General features: G+C 33.5%; 1 protein-coding gene across 4 annotated transcripts; it reads left to right on the top strand.

Annotated features, from left to right (window-relative positions):
• Positions 1-12831: 12831 nt before the first annotated feature.
• Positions 12832-21751, top strand: LOC105172246 (uncharacterized). 4 transcript variants are annotated; one of them, XM_020697354.2, is made up of 6 exons: positions 12832-14906; positions 17427-17499; positions 17586-17679; positions 19256-19363; positions 19466-19529; positions 21012-21751. In XM_020697354.2, the coding sequence occupies exons 1-6, from the start codon at positions 14874-14876 to the stop codon at positions 21483-21485; spliced, it is 846 nt and encodes a 281-aa protein (XP_020553013.1). In that variant the 5' UTR covers positions 12832-14873; the 3' UTR covers positions 21486-21751. The 4 variants fall into 4 exon arrangements, with proteins under 4 accessions (XP_020553013.1, XP_020553014.1, XP_088742109.1 ...); XM_020697355.2 differs by having other exon boundaries at positions 13197-14906; positions 19472-19529; XM_088885983.1 differs by lacking the exon at positions 12832-14906 and adding an exon at positions 14917-15856.
• The last annotated feature ends 361 nt before the right edge of the window (positions 21752-22112 follow it).

Below are 22112 nucleotides of genomic sequence, written 5' to 3' on the forward strand. Positions count from 1 at the left end.
CCACCTTTGTGGGTTAGACTCCAATTAGTCAATAATCTTGATATGTTCCAAGCCGACAATAACTGTAATGAGTTGAGTCTAAATGAAGTAAATAAATAATTAAGGGTGATTGACAAGGATATTAGGCTTTATATTCCCAAGTAAAGGAGCCTTAACTAAGCCTGTGTATTCCTTAAACCATTAATTTGTCCAACAAATGAATTAAGGTCTAATTTAGTTGATCGATCGATTATTTTTTATTTTTTATTTTGAGCTTTGTTTAATTCAATTAGACATTTTATCAATTTAATCCAATTAAATTTCGCCATAAATTACTTCAATTCATTTCACTATAAACAAGGCGGAATTCGGCATGGTCAGACCAGTCGTTCCAAAGCCCGTTTCATCTTGGCAAAATTTTGGAACATTTCAAGAACGGATATTGAAACATGACGTCTGGTGCAATATTTTTTTTGGGTTATAACTTTGAAACGGTCAAACCATTCCAAGATGAGTTTCAAAACAACAGTTACTACTCCCCTTCCAACTTCAGTGCCAAAACAGTAATGAAAAATTGTTGGAACTCATTTTGGAACACTGTTTTAAATTGAGAAACGGTCGCAACCTAACCGTTCCTAGATCTGTTGCAATAAATTTTCAAAAAATGACAATTTGAAAATGTATTCCAAAATGAGGTACAATTCGGAATGATTTTTGTACACCTTTAATCAAATATGCCAAAAATCATTCCATGTGTTTCTAAACCCGTTCCACAAACAGTTACAAATTGCAACAGTTCTTTTAAATTAAATCCTGTGATTTATTGAGTTCATTCCAACTGAAATTCAACGTCTATATTGCAACGGTCGTGTTGACCTTTCCAAAATCCGTCTCAATTATCATCCCAAAAGTATGAATTAACGGCTACTTTTTAACGGCTAGATATGTGTTCCTATACCAGTTTCAAAGATCGTTTCAAATTTTTTTATATAAATGTGTTCCTCTCTTTCCATTTAATTTCACTATCTTCGTCCATTCTTCTTATTTTCTCTTTATTTTCTCAATTTCTCTCAAACTTTTTTAATCTCTCACTATCATATTAATATTTTTGTACTCTATTCGTGAATTCTGTCTCAAATTTTTGTTGATATTTGGAGTTATTTTTATCAGGTAACAACTTTAACCCTTTATTTGTCAATTAATTGTATTTATTGTAATTTTATTAATTAATTAAATTTAATATTATAATAATATATATCTCTGTGTGTATAGGACTAATCATCATGTTAAGACAGTTGAGGAGGGGGATGTACGAGAAAAAACTTTTGAATAGGGCGGGTCTTACTCCAGAGTTTCAGGATGGTGTTGCTACATTTATGAAATTAGCCAAGTCTCAACATGCATATATGGAAGGTGAGAAAATTAAGTGTCCTTGTCGGAAGTGCAAAAATGAAGTTTTCAAAACCACAGACGAGGTAAATTTTGATCTGTTTATGAAAGGTTTTATGTCGGAATATTATAATTGGACTTCTCATGGCGAGGAGAGGGTGCAGGAGTATTTTGAGGCTTGCAAGAGAAACAAACTCTCTTTTCTCATGTTATGCAGGATACGAGTACACCTAGGGTGATGCAGAGGATGGATTGGGCGTAGACGATAATTTTTTGATGCTGCCAGGCCGGCTGTCTGGTCTTCTAAGTATAACTAGGATGGTGTGTCTGATGATGGTATGAGGTCGTATCCTACTGATGCAGGGCCTAATTCATATTACGGTGGGCGCCCCTACGATTATGTATCCAGGCTGGTAGATCGGTTTCATGATGTAGTGCATGCTACCGAGCAGCTGTTGTAGAACGATTGCACCTAATCTCAATCGGGGGTTGTAGCTAAATTGGTGAAAATCAAAATTGAGGGCCATATTTTTCAACATATATAGATCAAACATCGCAGTGGTTGATCATATATTGCCACGCAACCACACCCTACCCCAGGATTACTATAGTACAAAGAAACTAATAAGAGACTTGGGTTTACCGGTTGAGAAGATTGATGTGTTTAAGATGGTTGCATGTTGTACTGGAAGGACGACATTGATCTGGACTACTGCAAGTTTTGTGGAGAAGCTAGGTACAAGTCGATTAGGGAGCGTAATCACAAGAAAAAATCACATGCCATTTTTAGTTACCTACGGAATACCCCTCGCCTGCAGAGGTTGTATGCTTTTGGAGCAACTAATGAGCAAATGACATGGTATGCCAACCATCAGATAGAGGAAGAATCCGTGTGTCATCCCTCTGATTCAGAGACATGGAGGCATTTTCACTAGAAATATCCTGATTTTGTAGCAGAGCCCCGTAATGTTAGACTAGATTTGTGCACAGATGGGTTCGCGTCGTACGGGCAGTACAGTCGTACGTACTCGTGTTAGACCGTTATAATTACACCGTACAATCTCCTCCAAAAAATGTGCATGAGTTCTGAGTATATGTTCCTAAATACGGTGATCCCCCTCTAATCTGAAATGTCGCACCGATGTTTACCTGGAGCCGCTGATCAAGGAGTTGTAGAATTTGTGGCATGTGGGTGAACTGATGCGCGACAATGCGATGAACGAGACATTCTCAATGCACGTCGCGTTGATGTGGACTATGAACAACCTACCCGCTTGTGGGATGGTGTCTGGATGGAGTTTCGCTGGTGTTATAGGGTGTCCAGTTTGTGTGGAAGACACACGTGCATTCTACTTGCAAAATGATAGGAGGCGTGCTACTTTGACTGCCATAGATAGTTCCTCTCCCTGGACAATCAGTACCATCAAAACAAGAAAGCATTCACTAAATATCGAGTAGAAAGGAAGGTTGCATGGCCAAGATTACGGGAGAACATATCCGCGAATGGGTTGAAGAGTTCGATTATGCAGTTGAGGTGTCGTTGTCCCTCCCGGATGACTACAGTATAGATCATAAATGAACAAAGAAAAGCATCTTCTTGAAGCTCGATTACTGGTCGACCCATCTAATACAACATAATCTTGATGTTATGTATATTGAGAAGAATGTGTTTGACAATATATTCAATACCGTGATGGATATAAAGAGAAAAACGAAGGATACTATGAATGCATGGAAGGACCTCAAGATCATATGTAACCGACCGGAGCTTGAGGTGGAAGAAAGAAGACCGAACGTGATACCCAAAGCCGTATATACCCTAACCAAAGATCAAAAGAGGAGGATATGTGAATAGATTAGACATCTGAAGTTTCCTGATGGCACGCGTCTAATTTGGCCCATTGTGTCGTCATGAAGGAGATGAGGCTTCACGGCATAAAGAGTCACGATTGTCATGTATTCATGCAGAAATTGGTCCCGATTGCATTCCGTGAAATCCTTTTTCAATGAACTTTACGCACACCATCATGCGGGGGACCCTATTATTGATGAGCTAGTAGCTACTCAATTGAAGGATTGGTTCAAACGTCGTATAAATTGTGTTTTTTTAATTGTGTCAACTGTAATTTGTCAAGATATGGTTTCTCTAATATTTTCAACATAGGTTAAACCCGAATTAAAATACACGGATAACGAGCTTTTGAAGTTGCACTGTTGGGATCCTACAGTTGAGGTCACATCATACCCGTGCTACTTTGTAAATTACTACAATTTCCACACTGAGGTGCATAGTGTAGGCAAGTCAACTATGAATTGTGGAGTGTGTGTCAAAAGCTCATCATGTACCGACACGGACTGCTACTCCTATGGGATTCACAAAGAGATAATTCAGTTAGATTATCCACTTATTCTAAACATGCAGATCGTTCTGTTTAAATGCCGCTGGGTCCATCTCATGAGAGGTGTGAAGGTACATCATTGTTATCACCTTGTTTATGTAAACTTCATGAAAGTATACAAAAAATACGAACTATTCATCCTGGCACAACAAGCAGTACAAATCTACTACACAGAGTATCCTAGCATGAAGAGAGACAAAGTGGAGTAGATGACTGTCTGCAAAACAAGCACCAGAAGAGTCATCGATGACTCACGGTGGACCGAAGTTGCGTTTCAAGAGGATGAGGCAATACCTACTCCACAAGTTGCGACGGACAACCATAATTATACCTGCATGACCCAAATAGCATTCAATTAGTCGTTGATCTTTTTGTTGCTAATCAATAAGGAGCAGGTACATCGCGATCGCTAGACTGTGAATCTGATGAAAACACTGACGAAGATAGCTTTGACGAGGAATACGAGACTGAAGAAAACAAGTAATTATAGTTGACATTAATTAGCGTTTCTGTGTTGAGTGTTTCTATACGTAATTTTAAAAATAGTACAAGTATAATTTCAAATATATAGAAGTATAATTTTCAAACTTATAAAGTATGATTTTCAAACTTAATTTGTTTAAAAAAAGAACACCATATTTTTCTAATTAGGAATGGTAAAAGTTGCTAAGCCGCTCCTACAACCGTTCCTAAATGTGACTAATATTTAATACAAAATATATTTTTCTATTTATGAGCAGTCAAAATTTTCAATACCATTCCAAGATCGTTCCTAAATGTGACTGATATTTAATACAAAATAAAATATGTCTATTTAGGAATAGTCAAAATTTCCAATACCATTCTTAAATATAACATTTTTCTACTTAAGAAGGGCCAAAATTTCCAAAACCGTTCCCACTACCGTTCCTAAGTATGACTGATATTTAAAAAAATAGAGGGAAAATCAAAACTTAGGAACGGACAATTAATTTTGACCATTCCTAAGGTTGTTCCAACAAATTTAATTACGCGCCAAAAGAAAAACTGGAGGAAAAATTAATTTAGGAATGATTTTTTATTTTTCACCGTTCCAACAGGTGAAATTACCAAAAATCTTGCTAAATGTGTCGATATATCTGTTCCTAAAATGATTTATTAGATCGTTGGCAGATGTGTTCCAGCGACCGTCCCTAAGAATGTCTGCATCTTGCTCGTTTTGTTCCCGATTGCAATATCGCTACATCCAAGACCCTGATTAATCCTAAATTTAAACGTATAACAATACTTACCATATATGGATATATCTAGCAGTCTGATCTTAAATCAAACGATCTGATGGACAGTTGTATTGTTTTTAACATCGTTGATGGTGTATTAGATATGATATCTCAGCATCCGTATCACAAAAATCTTCGAAACATATTTGTCAATTTAATAATATCCAACGGTCAGATTAAAATTTAAACAGTCGAATTACGCGATCTAATACCACAGTATAAGATGTTATCTACGTCTATATAAGACTAACAATTCTGTACATACAAATATACTTAATCTTTTGAACATTTATCAATTTTATTCGTAACATTATGTGTTTTTAATGGCCTTAATTACTTGTTGGTCTACTTTTTTCTAATTATTAACATGTCTGCGACGGTTTTTTCTATATTTTTATTCTTTTAGTTTTTTGAAAAATTAATTTTGAGACACAATTAGGAACGATTTGTTATAATTAGGAATGGTCTTGTTAAGATCACACATAAACAACACCGTTTTGTTTTATTTGGAACGGGTTTTTGAAACAATTAATATATAGGAACGATTTTTTAATAAATGCTCGTCAACAAAAACGACGGCATTACTCATTAGGAATGGGCTTAGGAACGGTTCATTTAAAAATGACCGTTCCAACGCCCGTTTCAAAAATCAATATATATACAACACTTAGCAGGTTTTTTTCCCTTCTTCCTCCTTCTTCCTCCCTCTTTCCCTCCCCCTTGCGCGACCTTTGGCCCTCTCCACCGTCTAAACACTCCAATTTTGAGGTAAGTTCCACACCCTCCTCCCTACCTCCCCCCCCCCCCCAAACCATTTTTTCTTGCTTTTTTTCCAATTTTGTTTAACTTAATTTCGCCCATTTTCTTACAAATTTTTTGCCCATTTCCTTACAAAATATTTTGTGATATCCTGGTACTAAATGATATCAGAGGCATGGAACTCTTGGATATATCCATATAAAGAAATTCATAATGTGAATCGGACTTCGACACGTTGTAAGTCAGCTTACTTGACATATTTTTGCCGCGATAAACCATTGTCTGATCCGAAAGACCAAAGTATGAAGATGTAACATTATGGATAAATTCATAAGAAGCATGAATTCTGGAGCCTCCTCATCAGGGGACAACCAAGAGAATTCGAATATAATTACCATAGGAAACATTCTGGAAAGACAAAGATCTATTTGACTGGAAACCTCCTAAAATTAGTGCTGAAGAAATTTATAGAAAGTCATTTATTGATTTCAAGTCGGCATATACTATAAAGACAGAAGAACAAGTCTTACCATTAGTGTCTGATCAACAAACTTTACATTTATTTTCAAAGTCTCCTATTGTTAAGCATATTAAGAATGGATATAAATTTCCGCATATTGGTCTTGTTCAAATTGCTAATAAACCTTTAACAAGAGAAGGATTAGATACCAATGTGTTCCTCACCTTGTGAGATTGTAGACACCTATATTTTTATGATTCTTTACTTGGATTAGTGGAAACTAGCCTTTGTAATGGTCCAATTTATTTCAATTCTTTTTCAAAGTTTACCATTTCTCTTAATGATCCTCATATTATGGACATTCTCACTTTGAATGTAAAAGTTTACAATTATAAATGAAGACAGGGTCTCATATTTATGAAATATTTTATAGGCTTCATTACAAAATCAGTAATACTGGTCTAGATATTCAAGCCATATCCCACACTAATTCACTGGGACAAATAATATTTTGGGAAATAAATAAAGTTATGTCTAATCTCATGGTTCCTAAAACTATAGAATGGAAAATTTTCACCTTAGTAGAAACTTGGAACCTACCCCTTGGGTCAATACCCCCTATTCAGCCTATACAAAATTCAGAACTGGACCAAATTACTCAACATCCAGATGGATTGTAGGAGTCAAATTTTGTAGATAAAATTCATTAAAAACAAGTAGGACTTCCTATTCCCATCCTATTACTCCTTCTAGACATTCAACTTTAGAAACAATTAGACCTAATACCCTAAAATATCAAGGAATAAGAATAGATCAAAACCTTGCACAACCAATCTACCAAGATTATGAAGAAACAGGATGTCCCAATTCTGCACCTTCACAAATTCTTACAATTACCAAAGAATTTTTAATTGATAAAGAATTTCTCAAAAAAGACTTTCTTTCTGAAGAAAATATTTCTAATAGGAAATGGTTCATGAGTAATTTTTTTGAACCTCAAAGATGAATATCAGATCGGAATGGTACAAATACATGTCATACACTAAACAAGATATTCCTTTTTTCTCCTATTTATTCTGAACATATGGAGATGATAAACTAGCAGTCATCCAAAAAACTCTCAAAAAATGGACAAAACTTGATGGGTCAATAATCTCCAGTGAACTTCCACCATTAGAAAAATCAGAAATCTCTATAAAAGGCCAAGTCATCAAATGTCTTTTCGCTAGTGAGCTATCCACCAGCGAGGTATGTATTGTTCAAATCAAACAAAATAATTTCTCAAATTTAATCCTCCATTCTACAGGAAAATAATTAGATCGAATAGAAAACAATTTGAAGAAACTTTAGAAAAAAAAAAAAAAGAGTTAAATCCCTCATCCTCTTCTTTAATAACTTCTAAAGATCAAATTCTTCATATTACTGCTGATAATCTTCCTTTTTAGATTTCTGATTATAACCAGAATTAAATTAAAAAAAATCTGTTCTTTTAGGAATTCAAGAAAGGTTAAGAGATCTAGGTAAAGACAAAGTCATTAATACAATTGAACAAAATTATAAAGATTCTGATAAAGAAGAAATATCTAATTTAATTAACCCTGTCCAACATCTATCACCCTATAAAAATTATTATAAACCAACTCCCCCTGATTTAAAAATAGAAGAAAAGTCCAAAATTTTAGGTCTTTTAATGGAAGTTCAACATATGAATGAAATTTAGATACATTGTCTGAATTTAAAATTCTTAGCCTGTGTAAACAAATGGTTATAGCATCAAATATTTATAAAGAAAGAGCAGGACTAACAGATGAAGATCTGCCAAAAATTTTATATTAGGATTCAATGGTCAATTAAAGGGATGGTAGGATAATACTATAACTCCTGAGGCAAAAATTCAAATTCGTTCAAGTGTTAAAAGAGATTCAGAAGGGAATATTATTAACAATGATGAAGGAAAACCCATTTCTAATACAATATTTTCTTTAATATATACTATTATTATTCATTTTATTGAAAATTCTCAAATATATCGAGAAAGAAATACAGAATTTTTGCCAAACTTAAAGTGTAGAAAACTCCATGATTTTAGATGGTATAAAGATGTTTTCTTATCCAAAATTTACGAAAGATTTGATGCAGATAGTTATTTTTTGAAAGAAAAGTTTATTTTAGGACTACCAAGATCCTTTGCAGAAAAAGTCAGTGAAAATTTAAAGAAAAATAGAAAAACATTGCATCTCTTTCTTATGGAGAAATTATAAATCATGTTAATCTAGTAGGATTACAATTATATAATGATTTTACCTTAAAGCCCAGTTAAAGAAACAAAATCTTACTACTACGAAAGAGTTAGTAAGTTTGTGCGAACAATTTGAATTTCAAAAGATAAGGTCACCATCGTATCATCCAAATCAAAACACTATAGCACTCATAGATACAAATCATCAAAGAAAACTCCTTCTAAACCCAATTTTCAAAGAATTTTTTTTTAAAGAAAAGATATTCCAGTGTCCCTATCTTAGATGAAGAAGATTTAAAAATATTTGAAAATAAAAATTCTAATCTAGAGATCATTTAGATCAAATCCAAACAGAAGAAGGATATTCCTCCTCAGAAGAAGAATCCCAAAAATTCTAACTCAGAAGAAAATAATGAATGTATTGGATGTTCTCAAGAATTATGTCTTTGCAATAAACAATAGCTACCTTAACTAACCAATTTTCCTTAATCTTAGATCTTATTGACAAAATTCAAAATCATGAAGATAAAGAAACTTATCTCCATAAACTTCAAGAATTAATTTTAAATGAAATTCCTCAAAAAAGAAAACCTCATCCCAAAATAGATTTTTCAGAGATCATGAATATGTTTCATTTCTCTAATTTCAAAGTCTCAATATCTGACCTAAAACATGAAGTTAGACAACTGAAAAGAGAAGTTAAAACTTTAAAAGAAAATCATGATCAATTACCACAAGAGATTTTAATCATAAAACTTCAAAATCAAATTTCTAGAGAAAATCCCAATAAAATATCTCCATCTAAGGCCTCTGAAGAAGAAGAATCTTTTGTCAATACTATATATAGAATTGCTTATCAAAAATGGTATGTAAAAATTAATCTACTTATTGAAGATTTCAAATTAATTGCTATTGCTTTAATGGATTCGGGAGCTGACATGAATTGCATTAAAAAAGGATTAATCCCCACCAATATTTTGAAAAAATCAAAGAAAAACTCTCAGCAGCAAACTCAACCAGTATTAAAATTAACTTCAAACTTTCAAAAGCACAAGTTTTTAATAATGGAATTTGTTTTAAAACTAGTTTTGTGCTAGTTAAAAATCTTAATACTCCAATAATTTTAGAGAATCCTTTTTTTCAAATGCTTTATCCAATTAATGTAAGTTCTGAAGGAATTAGATACAAAGTAATGGGAAAAGAAATCTTATTTAAATTTCAATTTTCTGTAACTCAAAGAGATATTAAAGTAGTCTAAGATACCTTTATATTTGAAGAATATTAGTAATAAAGAAAAATAAATTCTCTTTTTAAAAGATGAAATCTCTCATAAAAAAAATAGAAGAACAAATTTCTGCACCTTTCACTCAAAAGAAAATCCTTGAATTTGAAAATCAAATCCAAAGCTAAGTCTGTTCAGAACTACCAAATGCATTTTTAGGAAAGAAAAAAACATGTTATTACTCTTCCATATGAAATTAATTTTGACGAAAGACAAATTTTTACTAAGGCTAGGTCAATCCAGGTGAACCAAGAATTACTAGAATATTATAAAAAAGAAATTCAAGATCTTCTCGATAAAAAACTAATTTATCCTTCAAAATCTCCTTGGTCTTGTCCAGCTTTTTATGTCTAGAAAAATACTGAATTAGAAAGAGGAACATCCAGGTTAGTCATAAATTGCAAATCCTTAAATAAAGCATTAAGATGGATTAGATATTCCATACCTAACAAGACATATCTCCTTAAAAGACTTTATAATGCAAAAATATTTTCTAAATTGAATATGAAATCAGGATTTTGTCAAATTCAGATAGATGATAAAGATAGATATAAAACAACTTTCACTCTCCCTTTTTCAAAAACATTATGAATGATATTTTTACTCCATATACTTCTTTTACTATTGTTTATATTAATGATATTTTAGTCTTCAGTGAAAATATAGAAAAACATTGGAAGCATTTACAAATACTTCTTAAGCTCATTAAAGATAATGGTTTGGTTGTATCAGCTCCTAAAATTAAAGTTTTCCAAATCAATATTAGATTTTTAGGACATCAAATCCATCAAGGAACCATTGTCCCAATTCGAAGATCTTTAACTTTTAGAGAATTTTTTCCAGATCAAATTTTAGATAAAAACCCAATTACAAAGATTCTTAGGAAGCCTAAATTATGTTTTAGATTTCTATCTATACCTTAGACAAATATGTAAACCATTATATGATAGATTAAAAACTCCACCACCTCCTTGGACTCAAATTCATAAGATTTGGTGAAAAAATTAAAAGTAGAAATTAAGAAAATTCCTTGTTCAAGTATATGTCATCCCACTTCACCAAAAATTGTACAAACTGATGCATCTAAACTAGGATCTGGTGGTATTCTTAGTCAAATTATTAACGGTAAAGAGACAATAGTACGATATTATTCTGGAGTTTGGAAAACTACAGCTCAGAAAAATTATCCTACAATAAGAAAAGAAATATTATCTATTGTCTTATGCATTTTCAAATTCCAAGATAATTTATTACATCAGAAATTTCTTTTAAAAATTGATTGTCGAGCCGCAAAGAACGTACTTACAAAAGATGTTAAAAATTTGGTTTCAAAATAAATTTTTGCTAGATGGCAGGCTTTATTATCTATTTTTTATTTTGATATTGAATATATAAAGAGAGCTCACAACCATATTCCTAACTATTTGACAAAAGAATTTTTGTAGGGATGTCAAAATCAATTGAAGAATCAAAGGTAAAGGTAAGCCCTTTGGCAAAACCTACTGCCTAAATTCTCAAATTAGAATATCCTTCTCTAACACCGGAGAAGATCCAATTAAAGCCCCAAAATCCTCAAAATTTTCAAATTTTAAAACCACAAAGTCCCCAAAATCCAAAACCATTACAAGTTCTACCCCCATCAATCCAACCAAAAATACAAAGTCTCACCCAATTAACATAAAAAACACCATCATTACCACAAACTGCCATTCAAATCACCAATACATTTATCCCATTGGAAAAACCAATTCGCCTTGTCCCTTTCAAACTCACCCAAATTTACAAGGATATCACAGGTACTTCTGTTGCTAACCAGTTCTCAATCCAATTCACCTATCTCTCCATATTTTGAAAAAGCTGATTTCCACCTCGATTATGTAATTAAGGATGAATAGATTAACGAACAAAGTCAAGATAATCCTGTTAAAATGCAAATATGGGCCTTGATGAAAATCATAACAGGATTTATGAAGATCCCCTCAAAACTCAGCAATTCTACGAAGACATTCTTGTCTCGACCAGATCCATTTTCATCCAAAATATGCCTCCCAAAGGAGCCCCAACCAACTCCTCACAAATTGGCTACAGAAAAATCTTCATAAATTTCATTCTCACATTGTCAGATTGGGAAAAATTATCCTTATGAGCTTAAAAACATCCCAAATAAAAAATATCCATTGATTTCTTATTGGGATTACATTCAAGCCTTCCAACATTTTCTTCTCAAATAAAACGAGAAAAACACCATGTCTTTTTATTTTCTTTCCGGTACCAAAATCACCCTAAAAAAAAATTCCAAATTAGTTCGTCAGATGGTGGTATTATTTTGGACCAGAACCACAAATTCTCCCAAAATCAGTCCAAGAAGCCTTCAAATTCTTTACAGAGAACCTTAAAATCAGTATGTTTCCAGGATAACACCTTCCCAATTGCTCAAATTTTACATTGAATTCAACCTCACCTGGATACTGAAAATTAAACCACAATTTAAACATCTCCAAATTGATGAAGACACGGTCATATTTTCTTTGAAAAAGAATGTTGTGTCAAATGGTGGGACAAAATGAACACTGAAACTTTTGAAAAGATAGCAATTCTTGAATGGTTCAAACAAAATTCCACAATGTGCAAAACATCAACAATTCTTGAAAAATAGATCAATTCAGTGCAAGAACAATTTCTACTGAGGAAAAATAATTTATTAGCAAGAATAGCCAAAGCAACCACCACAGAGAAAAATAAAAAAATTCTTAAAGAAATACAAAGTGACAAAGAAGACTCTCCATCGCCAATCAACCTTGGAGACGAAAATGAAGATGATTGTTTTGGGACTTTTAGTCCAATTCCATATAAATTTAAGATAATGCAACAATGATGTAAAAAAGAATAAAAAAAGTAAAAAATCAGCTTTAATTCAACTTTTTCAGCCCACTAGCTACATTATGGAGGCTTGAATGACAGCCACAATCAGCAAACAAGTGCATGAAGAAAAGGAGGATCATCCACGTCTATAAATGGAAGCAATTGAAGGAGAAAAAACACGACTCATTTGAGAGCATTTCTCACACACTCACTTCTCTAGCATTTGCTTCTTATTTCGAGTTTTTCCTCTTGTTCTTCATCTAGTACTTCTTTCAGAATACAGATTCGGATATCTTTGGTAATTAATATCTTTGTACATCCAATTATTCTGTAAATTCATTATACACAAATTCGGATATCCAGTAAGTTTTCAACTATAATTGTCTTTAATTCCTGCTTCATATATTATTCTTATTACAATTTCTATTTATATAATTGTTATAATCATTATTTGTTAAGATCTTTATATTTCCTTATATGATTTCAACAATGATTGTTATATTCGAATTATTCTTGGTTTGTGATATCCTGGTAATTATATTCTGAAATTTCAAAAAATTTTGTAATTTTTGTAATTTATGTATATATATAATATATATATATATGTTATTTTGGAGGCATTGATGTGTTCTCGTCGTTGGTTGTGCAATGAGGTAAATGGTAAGTAAAATTTTAATTATATTTTTTTAAACTTATTGTGGTAGAATAAATATTAATAAAATATTATATTTTTGTTTGTTTATTGTTAGATACTTGTTCAACAGTTGAAAAGTTAAAAATTGTCCAACAATTCTTGACGAGGAAGAAGATTAATGATGATGTTGTATTTATTTTAATTTGAGAGTATATTTTTGGACTTGAATATTTAATGAACAAAATTTATTTGTAACTGATATGTTGAAATTTTTTATATTGGTACAATAAATAAAAAGAAAAAGTATAATCAGGTCCACCAGGTTAGACCCTTCCCCCCCCTCCCCCGATGGATTTTATACCGGGGCGGGGCCCGGGTCTGTCTCGAAGTTGGCGAGGGAGGGGGGGTTTCAGGTCCACCCAAACTCACCCCGTTGCCGCCCCAGGATGTAGGTCACGTGCCTAACACATTGCAGTTTAGTATTTTTAGTTGGAGGAATAATTGATCATTTTTCCAATAGTAGCATATGAGTGCTTCATTTGCCCTAGTTGATTCACTTGTGAAAGACATGATTTTTTGAGTTGCTTCTACTTGACTTCAACTTATAAAAATATGGGAATGATATGATTCAATTTTTATGAGAGAAGAGAGAAATCACTATGTTTTTTATCCTAATTCCTTCAAAATTTATTTTTTTTTCCCTCAAATGTATTTACATCAAAAATGGTTTCAATATGAAAAATAAACCAATTTCTCTTTGGCCAAAAATATTTAACGATCGCATGTTAAACATGTACACTACACCATTAAATTGTAGATAAAAAAGTAAATGAGAACAAAAAGTGCTATTTTTTATGAATAACGAGAATTAAAACTGCCAATCCCATAATAAATAGGACAAAAATAACTCCTACTCAAATATAATGGTGTGTTGACCTCCAAGACACATTGAATATTATGTAATTTAACTCAATAAATCTATCTCTTTGAATATTTTGATCGACGCCACTACTAATTTATGATGGTGCATTCCTTTGGTGCCAACTTTTACTTTTTTTCAACTTTTACTTTACCAAAGAAAAAAGTCAATGTGGTACCTCTTACGTGAAACCCCCGTTACGTGCGTAGCAATTTCATATTTTTTCTTTATTCCAATTCTCGTTCTCATCATCAGTTGAGTTCAGTACGTCGTGCTTTATCACTTGAACCTCCCCCTCCTCTACAGTGCAATCCCTTCACACATACACCAGTATCAGGGGGAAAATTTTCTCTGCCTTTTCATTTTTTTTGAATTTTTATTTTCTCAAAACCACTATTTCTACGTACTCATCGAGAGAATTAGCACCCAGTATCTGCTTTTCGGATCTGAACCGAATAATATAGTTTGTTTATGCTTTTTTCAATCATTATATCAATCATTGTTTTTCCGGGTTTTTCTTAATTTCTCTGTTTCTCACTCTCTCTTGTTGATTAGTTTTTTTCCGCGTTAGGTTTCTGACGACGGATAGTTGGATTAGCTTGATTGGGTTAGGGGGTCTTGTGTGTTTTTTATTCTGTTATTAGTGTTTTGAGTTGAACTTTTTATTATGGTTGAACAAATCTGATTGCGCCATGAGGAAGAAGCTTGATACTCGTTTCCCCGCTGTAAGTCTCTCCGCTTTTTCTGGGATTTTAATTTATTTGTTTATGTTTTTGCAGTCTTTCTGATAACTTTCTTTTGGTGTTTTACTAAGTCCGAATTATTCATTAACTGTGAGGTTTAAATTCAATGGTTTTAACGGTTTGTTATAACTGGAATTCGTTCTGATCTCGTGTTTCCTTTTTTCTTTTCTGAATTTCCTTTTGGAGTTTTTTCTTTTATGAAGTGAAGTTGCACTGTGCTTTGTACTTGTGTCTTTATGGCCTCTTCGTTTGGGATTTTCATTTATGTTCGAAAAGGAAAGATAAATACAAGTTCAGAGAATTCACCGGTGTTTGTGGATAATATTTATGCACTTCTGAAGAAAAGTACTAATATTGCATCACATTTACAACACGCCAGTGTGTTGTCAAGTGTTTAAGTCGTTCTACTTTGTTTCGTATTTTGCTGCAATATATGTGGTTCTCGAGTCTTGTACTGAATTAAGGTTAAACTCTTCATTTTTACTCCAGCCACTTCTGTTAAAAGTTGAATGCATGGAATAGACCCCTTGGTGTTTTTTGGAAGTTGAAGATTTAGTGCTTTCTTCTTTGTCTTTTGCCATTCGCCTTTCCCTTTTTGTCGAGGAAATGTCCATTGATTCCTTCTTTGTTTATTTTTGTTTGCATTATTTCATGATCTTGTCCCTTGCTAGTATCATTCTGTAAAGGAGTTTAGTTCAGCCATCACATTTTGAGTATACTCAGATTGAAGAGAAGGGAGATTAGGGTCCTGTGAATGGTAAGCCAGGACCACTAGCAGGATTTGTTCACCTTCCTAATAAGCACTGAGGTGCATGGAGAACCAGTAACGGGCAAGCGACAACCACTAGCAGGCTTCCCTAGGCTGCTTTTGTTCTACAGTTTGACCTGAAAATTGGGATTCTATCCAATTTGGTACCATTAATAATCTCTGGGTATAACTCTTTAGAAGCGCTCATTGACATGACTCAAGTCTCTTTACAAGTTAATACTCATTTTTCGGTTAATTATTCAAGTCATTTAATTAGAACTGGTTGCTTGGGTTGTCAGTCAAGCTTCTAGTTTGTTCTGTCGTGCAAGAAATTTGAGCCTTAGATTTCAGGGGAAGGTTGATCCTAAAGTTTATATGTACCCATTTGTCTTGCTTGTGAATGTAAGGCTTTTGGGATGCAATTTTCACTTCTGATCTTTCTCTTCTCTGTGGTTCTTGTCTCTGTTGACCGCTCAACCTTCTTGCCTCCAGTCAGACTGACTCGTTTATCTTATTCTTCCATCAGTAGTATGAGCTGGTCACTGCTTGTTTTTGCACCTTAAAACAGCTTAAATACTATTGAAAAACCATATATGCTTATTGGTTTTAATCTTATTGTGGGATCTACAAGTTCAAACATTTGTTATTCTCTCTACAATGCTTATTTCAAAGGACCTAATTAAATGTTGTGTTCATCCATTGCAAACCCAAAGTACCAAACCAGAATGGTTGGAAACGCTTGTGAGGAAGAAACAAAAGGGATGGATAAATTTCATGACTTTCAACTTTGTTAGTTACGCGTTCTTACTCTCACTCAAGACATTACTTGTCACGATTGCATTGCCGCAAAATGCTGCAATTGCCCTGAAATTGCCAACTCATAGCTGATTCTGAAAATACTAGTGCTTCCACTTGTAAGTGATTATAGGGATTGCTGGGTTTCATTTTTCAATTTTTGAGTGGAAAGATATGTTTTCTATTTTCTGCGGAAATAAAAATGTGGAAATAGGGTCTGAGGTTTGTAAGACTGAAAGTTTGTAGGTTTAACTTTAATGACTTCTTTCCATCATGTCTATTAGATTTTGAAAGTTGGACTCAAGGTGGCCAGTAGGTTTTTAAAGTGCATATTGTGTTTCACCACTTGCTTTCATGCTTCAAGGTTTCAGAAAAGTTACCTAAAACTAGAAGACTGCAAATTAGCTGTGTTTGTATTATATCTTTTGGCTCTTAAGCCAATTCATGTGACCATAATTGAGCCAATTCATGTGCCCGTAATGTACTCAGTCCAAGTATCATATGCCTTGAAGATCTGCAATTTAAGATCACAAGACAAAATGATATTAGGTTGTTGTACATGTGATTACCACACCAATTGTAGCTAGATATTTTGGTTCTCTTAATTGATTTTTCACCTTGAAGTGACACTGGTTGGTTGCAGAAGAATAATCTTAAGCACAGCAGCAGGCTCGTGACAAAATAAGATCACTCATACTACCCAAGAGTTCTTTAATAGTACTATTCTCCTGGGGAATGATAGAATATGCTAATAAGTTGTATTATGTCTGATCTAAGAAATTACTCAAAGTTTGCCTAATTTTCAGCTAGAAATTCCATGGCTTTTTTACGTGATAATTTCTGCATTAAAGAATAGAAAGTTTTCCCCAGAAGATGGACAAAATGTGACATGACAAATTTAGCACCTTCTTGTATGTTCTCCTAATAACAAATATATTCCATAAACTTGTGCTTGTCAGGCTCGTATTAAAAAGATCATGCAAGCTGATGAGGATGTTGGGAAGATTGCAATGGCAGTACCTGTTTTAGTCTGTATGTATTTACTAGTTGTTGGACCATCCACTTTGTTGGGTGTCATTGAATCTTATATTGTTCGCCCTTCTGGCATATTGATGCAGCCAAGGCTTTGGAATTGTTTCTGCAAGATCTTTGTGATCGTACATACGGCATAACCATACACAGAGGGGCAAAGACTGTTAGTTCGCTGCACTTGTGAGTGGAGTTCCATCTTAACTGTATCTTTTATCTTCATCCTCTTTAATTTGATTAATGACTTTGTTACAGCCTTGTGCGGTCTGTTAGTGTTAGGAGTCGCAGAGGTTCTCCACAGCTCTTTTAATGTGGGATCCGGTGCCTGATTTGAATGATTTCGCACTTTGATCTGATGCTTTACATATGTTGTGCAACCTGAATGCATTTGTCTTTTCAGGTCTCATTATTCATTTTCCGTGTGAGGTGTTTGCTAAAAGCATTCCTTTACCCTAAAAATTTTATCCCAGTGCACAACTAACCAGTCTGTGAGCATCAACCTATTACTACGACTTGTCCTGTGGATTGTTAATCTTAATAAGCAAATTGCGGATTCGCATTTTGAAGGACCCTTTATATTAAATAGTTTTAAAACCATGATGCTACAATAACTTTTTGCATGTAATTTAAGCTTGATTACCTTTAGCTACCTAGTGGCTGCCCTTCCCCTCCAATTTTCTTTGATCTTGAAAGAGCTGATTTATAACTGGAAACTTATGATTCGGAGGTGTGGTTTCAGTTTTCTTTCCTTTTTCAAATTGCATCTTGTTTTATGCCACTGATCTTTCTACTATGACATACTTCTCACTCCAAATTGTTTGGTCCCTTGAAGTTTTGTGGTCAAAGATCATTTATTTATTCAAGCAATATCTTTTATGCAGTTCTTCACCATTTAGTTTGAAGTTTTATGTCAAAACAATGTAGATAAAAGAGAATAATACATTTAAACATTCCCAATAAGTCAGAAGAAGGGATGGATCCAATTTGTTCTTTAGATTTATGTTTAACTATGATTTTTGTATTTGATGGCCCTTCTAAATTATTTTAGTTACCCTCCAGAGTGTGTTTATGTGAGTTCAAAACAACAAAAACCAATGTATAAATGTAAAAGTTTTAAGGTCCTTAATTTATTTAATTGCATTAGATGCCCAAATAAATTAAACTAAAAGAATAGGAAAAGACATAAATTAATAGGAGTCTTAGAAGCTAGAAGTTAAGTCTTTGAAAGAAGAATTTGAGACCTAATACTTCTTCTCTTCCTAAATTCCAACATCCACCCATGATAATTCTAGTTGTTCATAATATGAAAATTTTGCTTTTTATCATGTCAATCATTATCTTTATTTATTTGTTGAATTAGAACTAATTACTAGGATTCTGTAAAAAAAAATATTAAATAGTTACTTCAGTAATATTCCAGCCCCTCAAACTTTTTCGTCTGCGTCCATCTCTAGTCAGAAGAAAAGACTTTTGATGGTGATGGATGTGCTCTCTCAGTATCTTTCATACACTTTGTATTTCTTGGATTAATTATATGCGGACTGTACTTTTTGAACTTTTGGTTGGTCCTAGCTAAACAAGACATTGTACCACTTGCACTGAGCTTAGTGTAGTTAAATACACTTATGGAATTTGTATGAAATTTATTTTGACAGAAAGCATTGCAGTTCATTTTCTTTAGTCAGAAATACAAGCTAAGCATTTTGTTAATACCCAATAATAGGCTGCACCTTCTGAGTCTCTCGCTCTCTATATGCAGAAAGCAATGCGTGCACAGTTATAATGTGTTTGACTTTTTGAGAGAAGTTGTCAGCAAGGTTCCTGACTATGGTAATTCTGATGCTGCAGCTGATACATCGAAAAGAAGGTTTGAAATTTTTTCCTGCCTTGATTCCTCTTGTTAGATTATTTTCCTTTTGCTGGGATAACCCCTATTTAGTCACCCAAAATGAGTACTAAAATAATTTAGTGCCAGGAAAGTTGTGGCCAACGAATCGAATGACAGTGATGAAGAGTTGAAAAGAGGCACTATGGTATGATTTTCTTCACTGAAATTTTGTTATTCTGACTTTATATCTATACTATTATAAAAGAAAATCATTTGATTGTACCAACTTTAGATTGCTTCAATTTATCATTATTTTATTTCTTCTCTTTAAAATTTTTTGGTCAGATTAGTAATTTCAATATTTTTAATAATTTTATAATTATTAATTTTTTTTTAACTATCCACTACCCCACATTTCTCTGTCACCTTACTTCTCCATACGTATTATAATTTACTCCTTTAACAATTTTATTTTAATGATCTTACGCCAAAGTTCTTTTTATATGCTCCCGGGAACCGCGTGTGACAATAACTAGTATAATAAAAAATATTCTTCCAGATGAATTGCCTTACAGTTAAATCAGGTAGTTTTGGTTCGGTTCTCCTTGTACCGAGTTTCTTGTAATTTTCTTCGTGTTTTTAATGTAATAACTGAGTTAATACAGTTGTGTTCACTGTTCACCATGGCCTATATATGACCTGATTAAGATTTAAAATTGTAGGATTAAAGATCCATTGCATGCAATTTACCAAAATTAGTTGTCGGCTATATAACATTTAAAGTTGCTTATATCTTTATAACTATCATATCAATGTACTTAATAACTATGAGAAACCCTTAAGCCCCGTTTACTTTGATGTATAAGGAAATTAGTATAGGTTAATACATTTACTTTGTTGTATGCGACTCGGTATAAAACCAAAATCCTGTACTAATTAGAGTTGCACTTGAATAATTAATGCCACCTTGGGAGATGGTATAAAATTAGTACCAAGCCAAATGTGAATGTGTGAATGACTATTGTACCCTCGAATTTGACTAAATAATAATAAAAATAAAAATAATAATATTTTGTTGTCTATTACATTTTGTAAACAAGGGCTCAAAGGTAATTTTCCTATCAAAAGCATGTGGATACATCAAAGTAAACATTAGGTAGAATTTATCCTGTTTTGATAATACAATAATTAAACACCTAATTAATTATACCGGGTTTTTTTATCATTCATTTGTAAAGGATAATTCTATGAGTCTTTTAATACAATCCTCGAGTAAACAGGGCCTTAGTGGATGGGCAAATCACCCCCTTGGAGTAAATTGATGGATAATATATTCTGGTTTCATAATGATCAGTATCCAACAAAGCTCTGTAACTGTCCAGTGCTTGTAGATAGTTAATCTATTTCTGTACCCATCAGAACAGCATTACATTGTGCGTAACGGAGAAAATTTTGGAATGTACTTCAGAGGGCTGGCAATAAATGTATCTTCAGACTGACATATATTATGTTCAAAAAGCATGTTCTGGTTTCTGAATCATTCTTTGCATTTCGTACCCAGCTTGTAGTAACAATATATATCAACCTCCACCAGTAACTGTATCTTCACAGTGGCATATATCATGTTTGGAATGCTTTATCTGGTTCCAAAATCACTCTTTTACTGATATTGCTTGATATACTGCAGCAAGAAACATGCCAACATGCCAGTAGCACTGGCAGGGGAAGAGGAAGAGGTAGAGGAAGAGGACGTGGACGGGGCAGCAGAGGCATAGAGAGAGAATCTTCTCGACAAGAGGTGGATTCTAGCTCGACTACGTCTCTGCAAAGCATCAAACAGATCTTGAGTCCAAGGAGTCCAATAGAGAATAACTCAGAGTTGAATGAATCATCAAAGGAGAACATCAAAGTTACTGATGGTGTCAATTCTGACTCCAGGAACTTTGATCTGAACACCGGACTAGATGAAGCTTCAGATAAAATGGGATCTACCACTGCTGCAGTGGCGGCCTCCACCCCTTCAGCAGGACCATCTGACGTAAAAGGTGAAGAGTATCCTGGACTTTCGGAGATGGACAGGATGGCGATTGACCCTGTTCATCTGGCGCAACTTAGTTCAAGGTTGGATGAAGAGGACGAAGACTATGACGAAGAATGTTAAGAGTAATTAGAAAATGAAGCCAGTGGTAATTTACTTGGTGATTAGATGTAGTTGATGTACACAGATGAAGACGAAACATTAACACCTATGCTAGGAAATTTACCCTCTTTGCTTATTAGTTTCTTCTCTGTGTTCTTTGTTCGAGTTGTGTGCCATTGTGCTTTTTCTGTAGATCTTATATCTGTAACATCAGTGTATTTGAGCTTTCATTGGCACAACTATCTCTGCTGTATATAATTCTTGTCCATCTTGGATCGTTTCAGCAATCTTTTCCATTTAGCCACACAGTGTAAGGCTTCTGAAGTTCTTCCTGTGTATAATTAGTGTAGTTATGGCTGAGCCCAACGCGCATGTGCTGTGGGTTTCTTGGACACTCAACATTGTTGCGGACGCTGTTTTCTGTCCGCTAATATTACAAGCCTGCGGTGAAGAGACAAGAGAAAGCACATTTTAGATGTTCCTCAAGTCATATGAAATAGTGAATAGTACCTCAACACATGACCAGTATCAAAGAAAATGATGTTCAACTACCATACCCATTTCTCCGTTTTATTTGAAGATCAAATTCATTTTCAGCTCATGGATATGTAAAAATATAAAAAACTTTTCTAAAATTTTTAATATAAA

Source organism: Sesamum indicum, linkage group LG10, assembly GCF_026168435.1.
Source record: "Sesamum indicum cultivar Baizhima isolate 11 linkage group LG10, ASM2616843v1, whole genome shotgun sequence".
NCBI lineage: Eukaryota > Viridiplantae > Streptophyta > Magnoliopsida > Lamiales > Pedaliaceae > Sesamum > Sesamum indicum.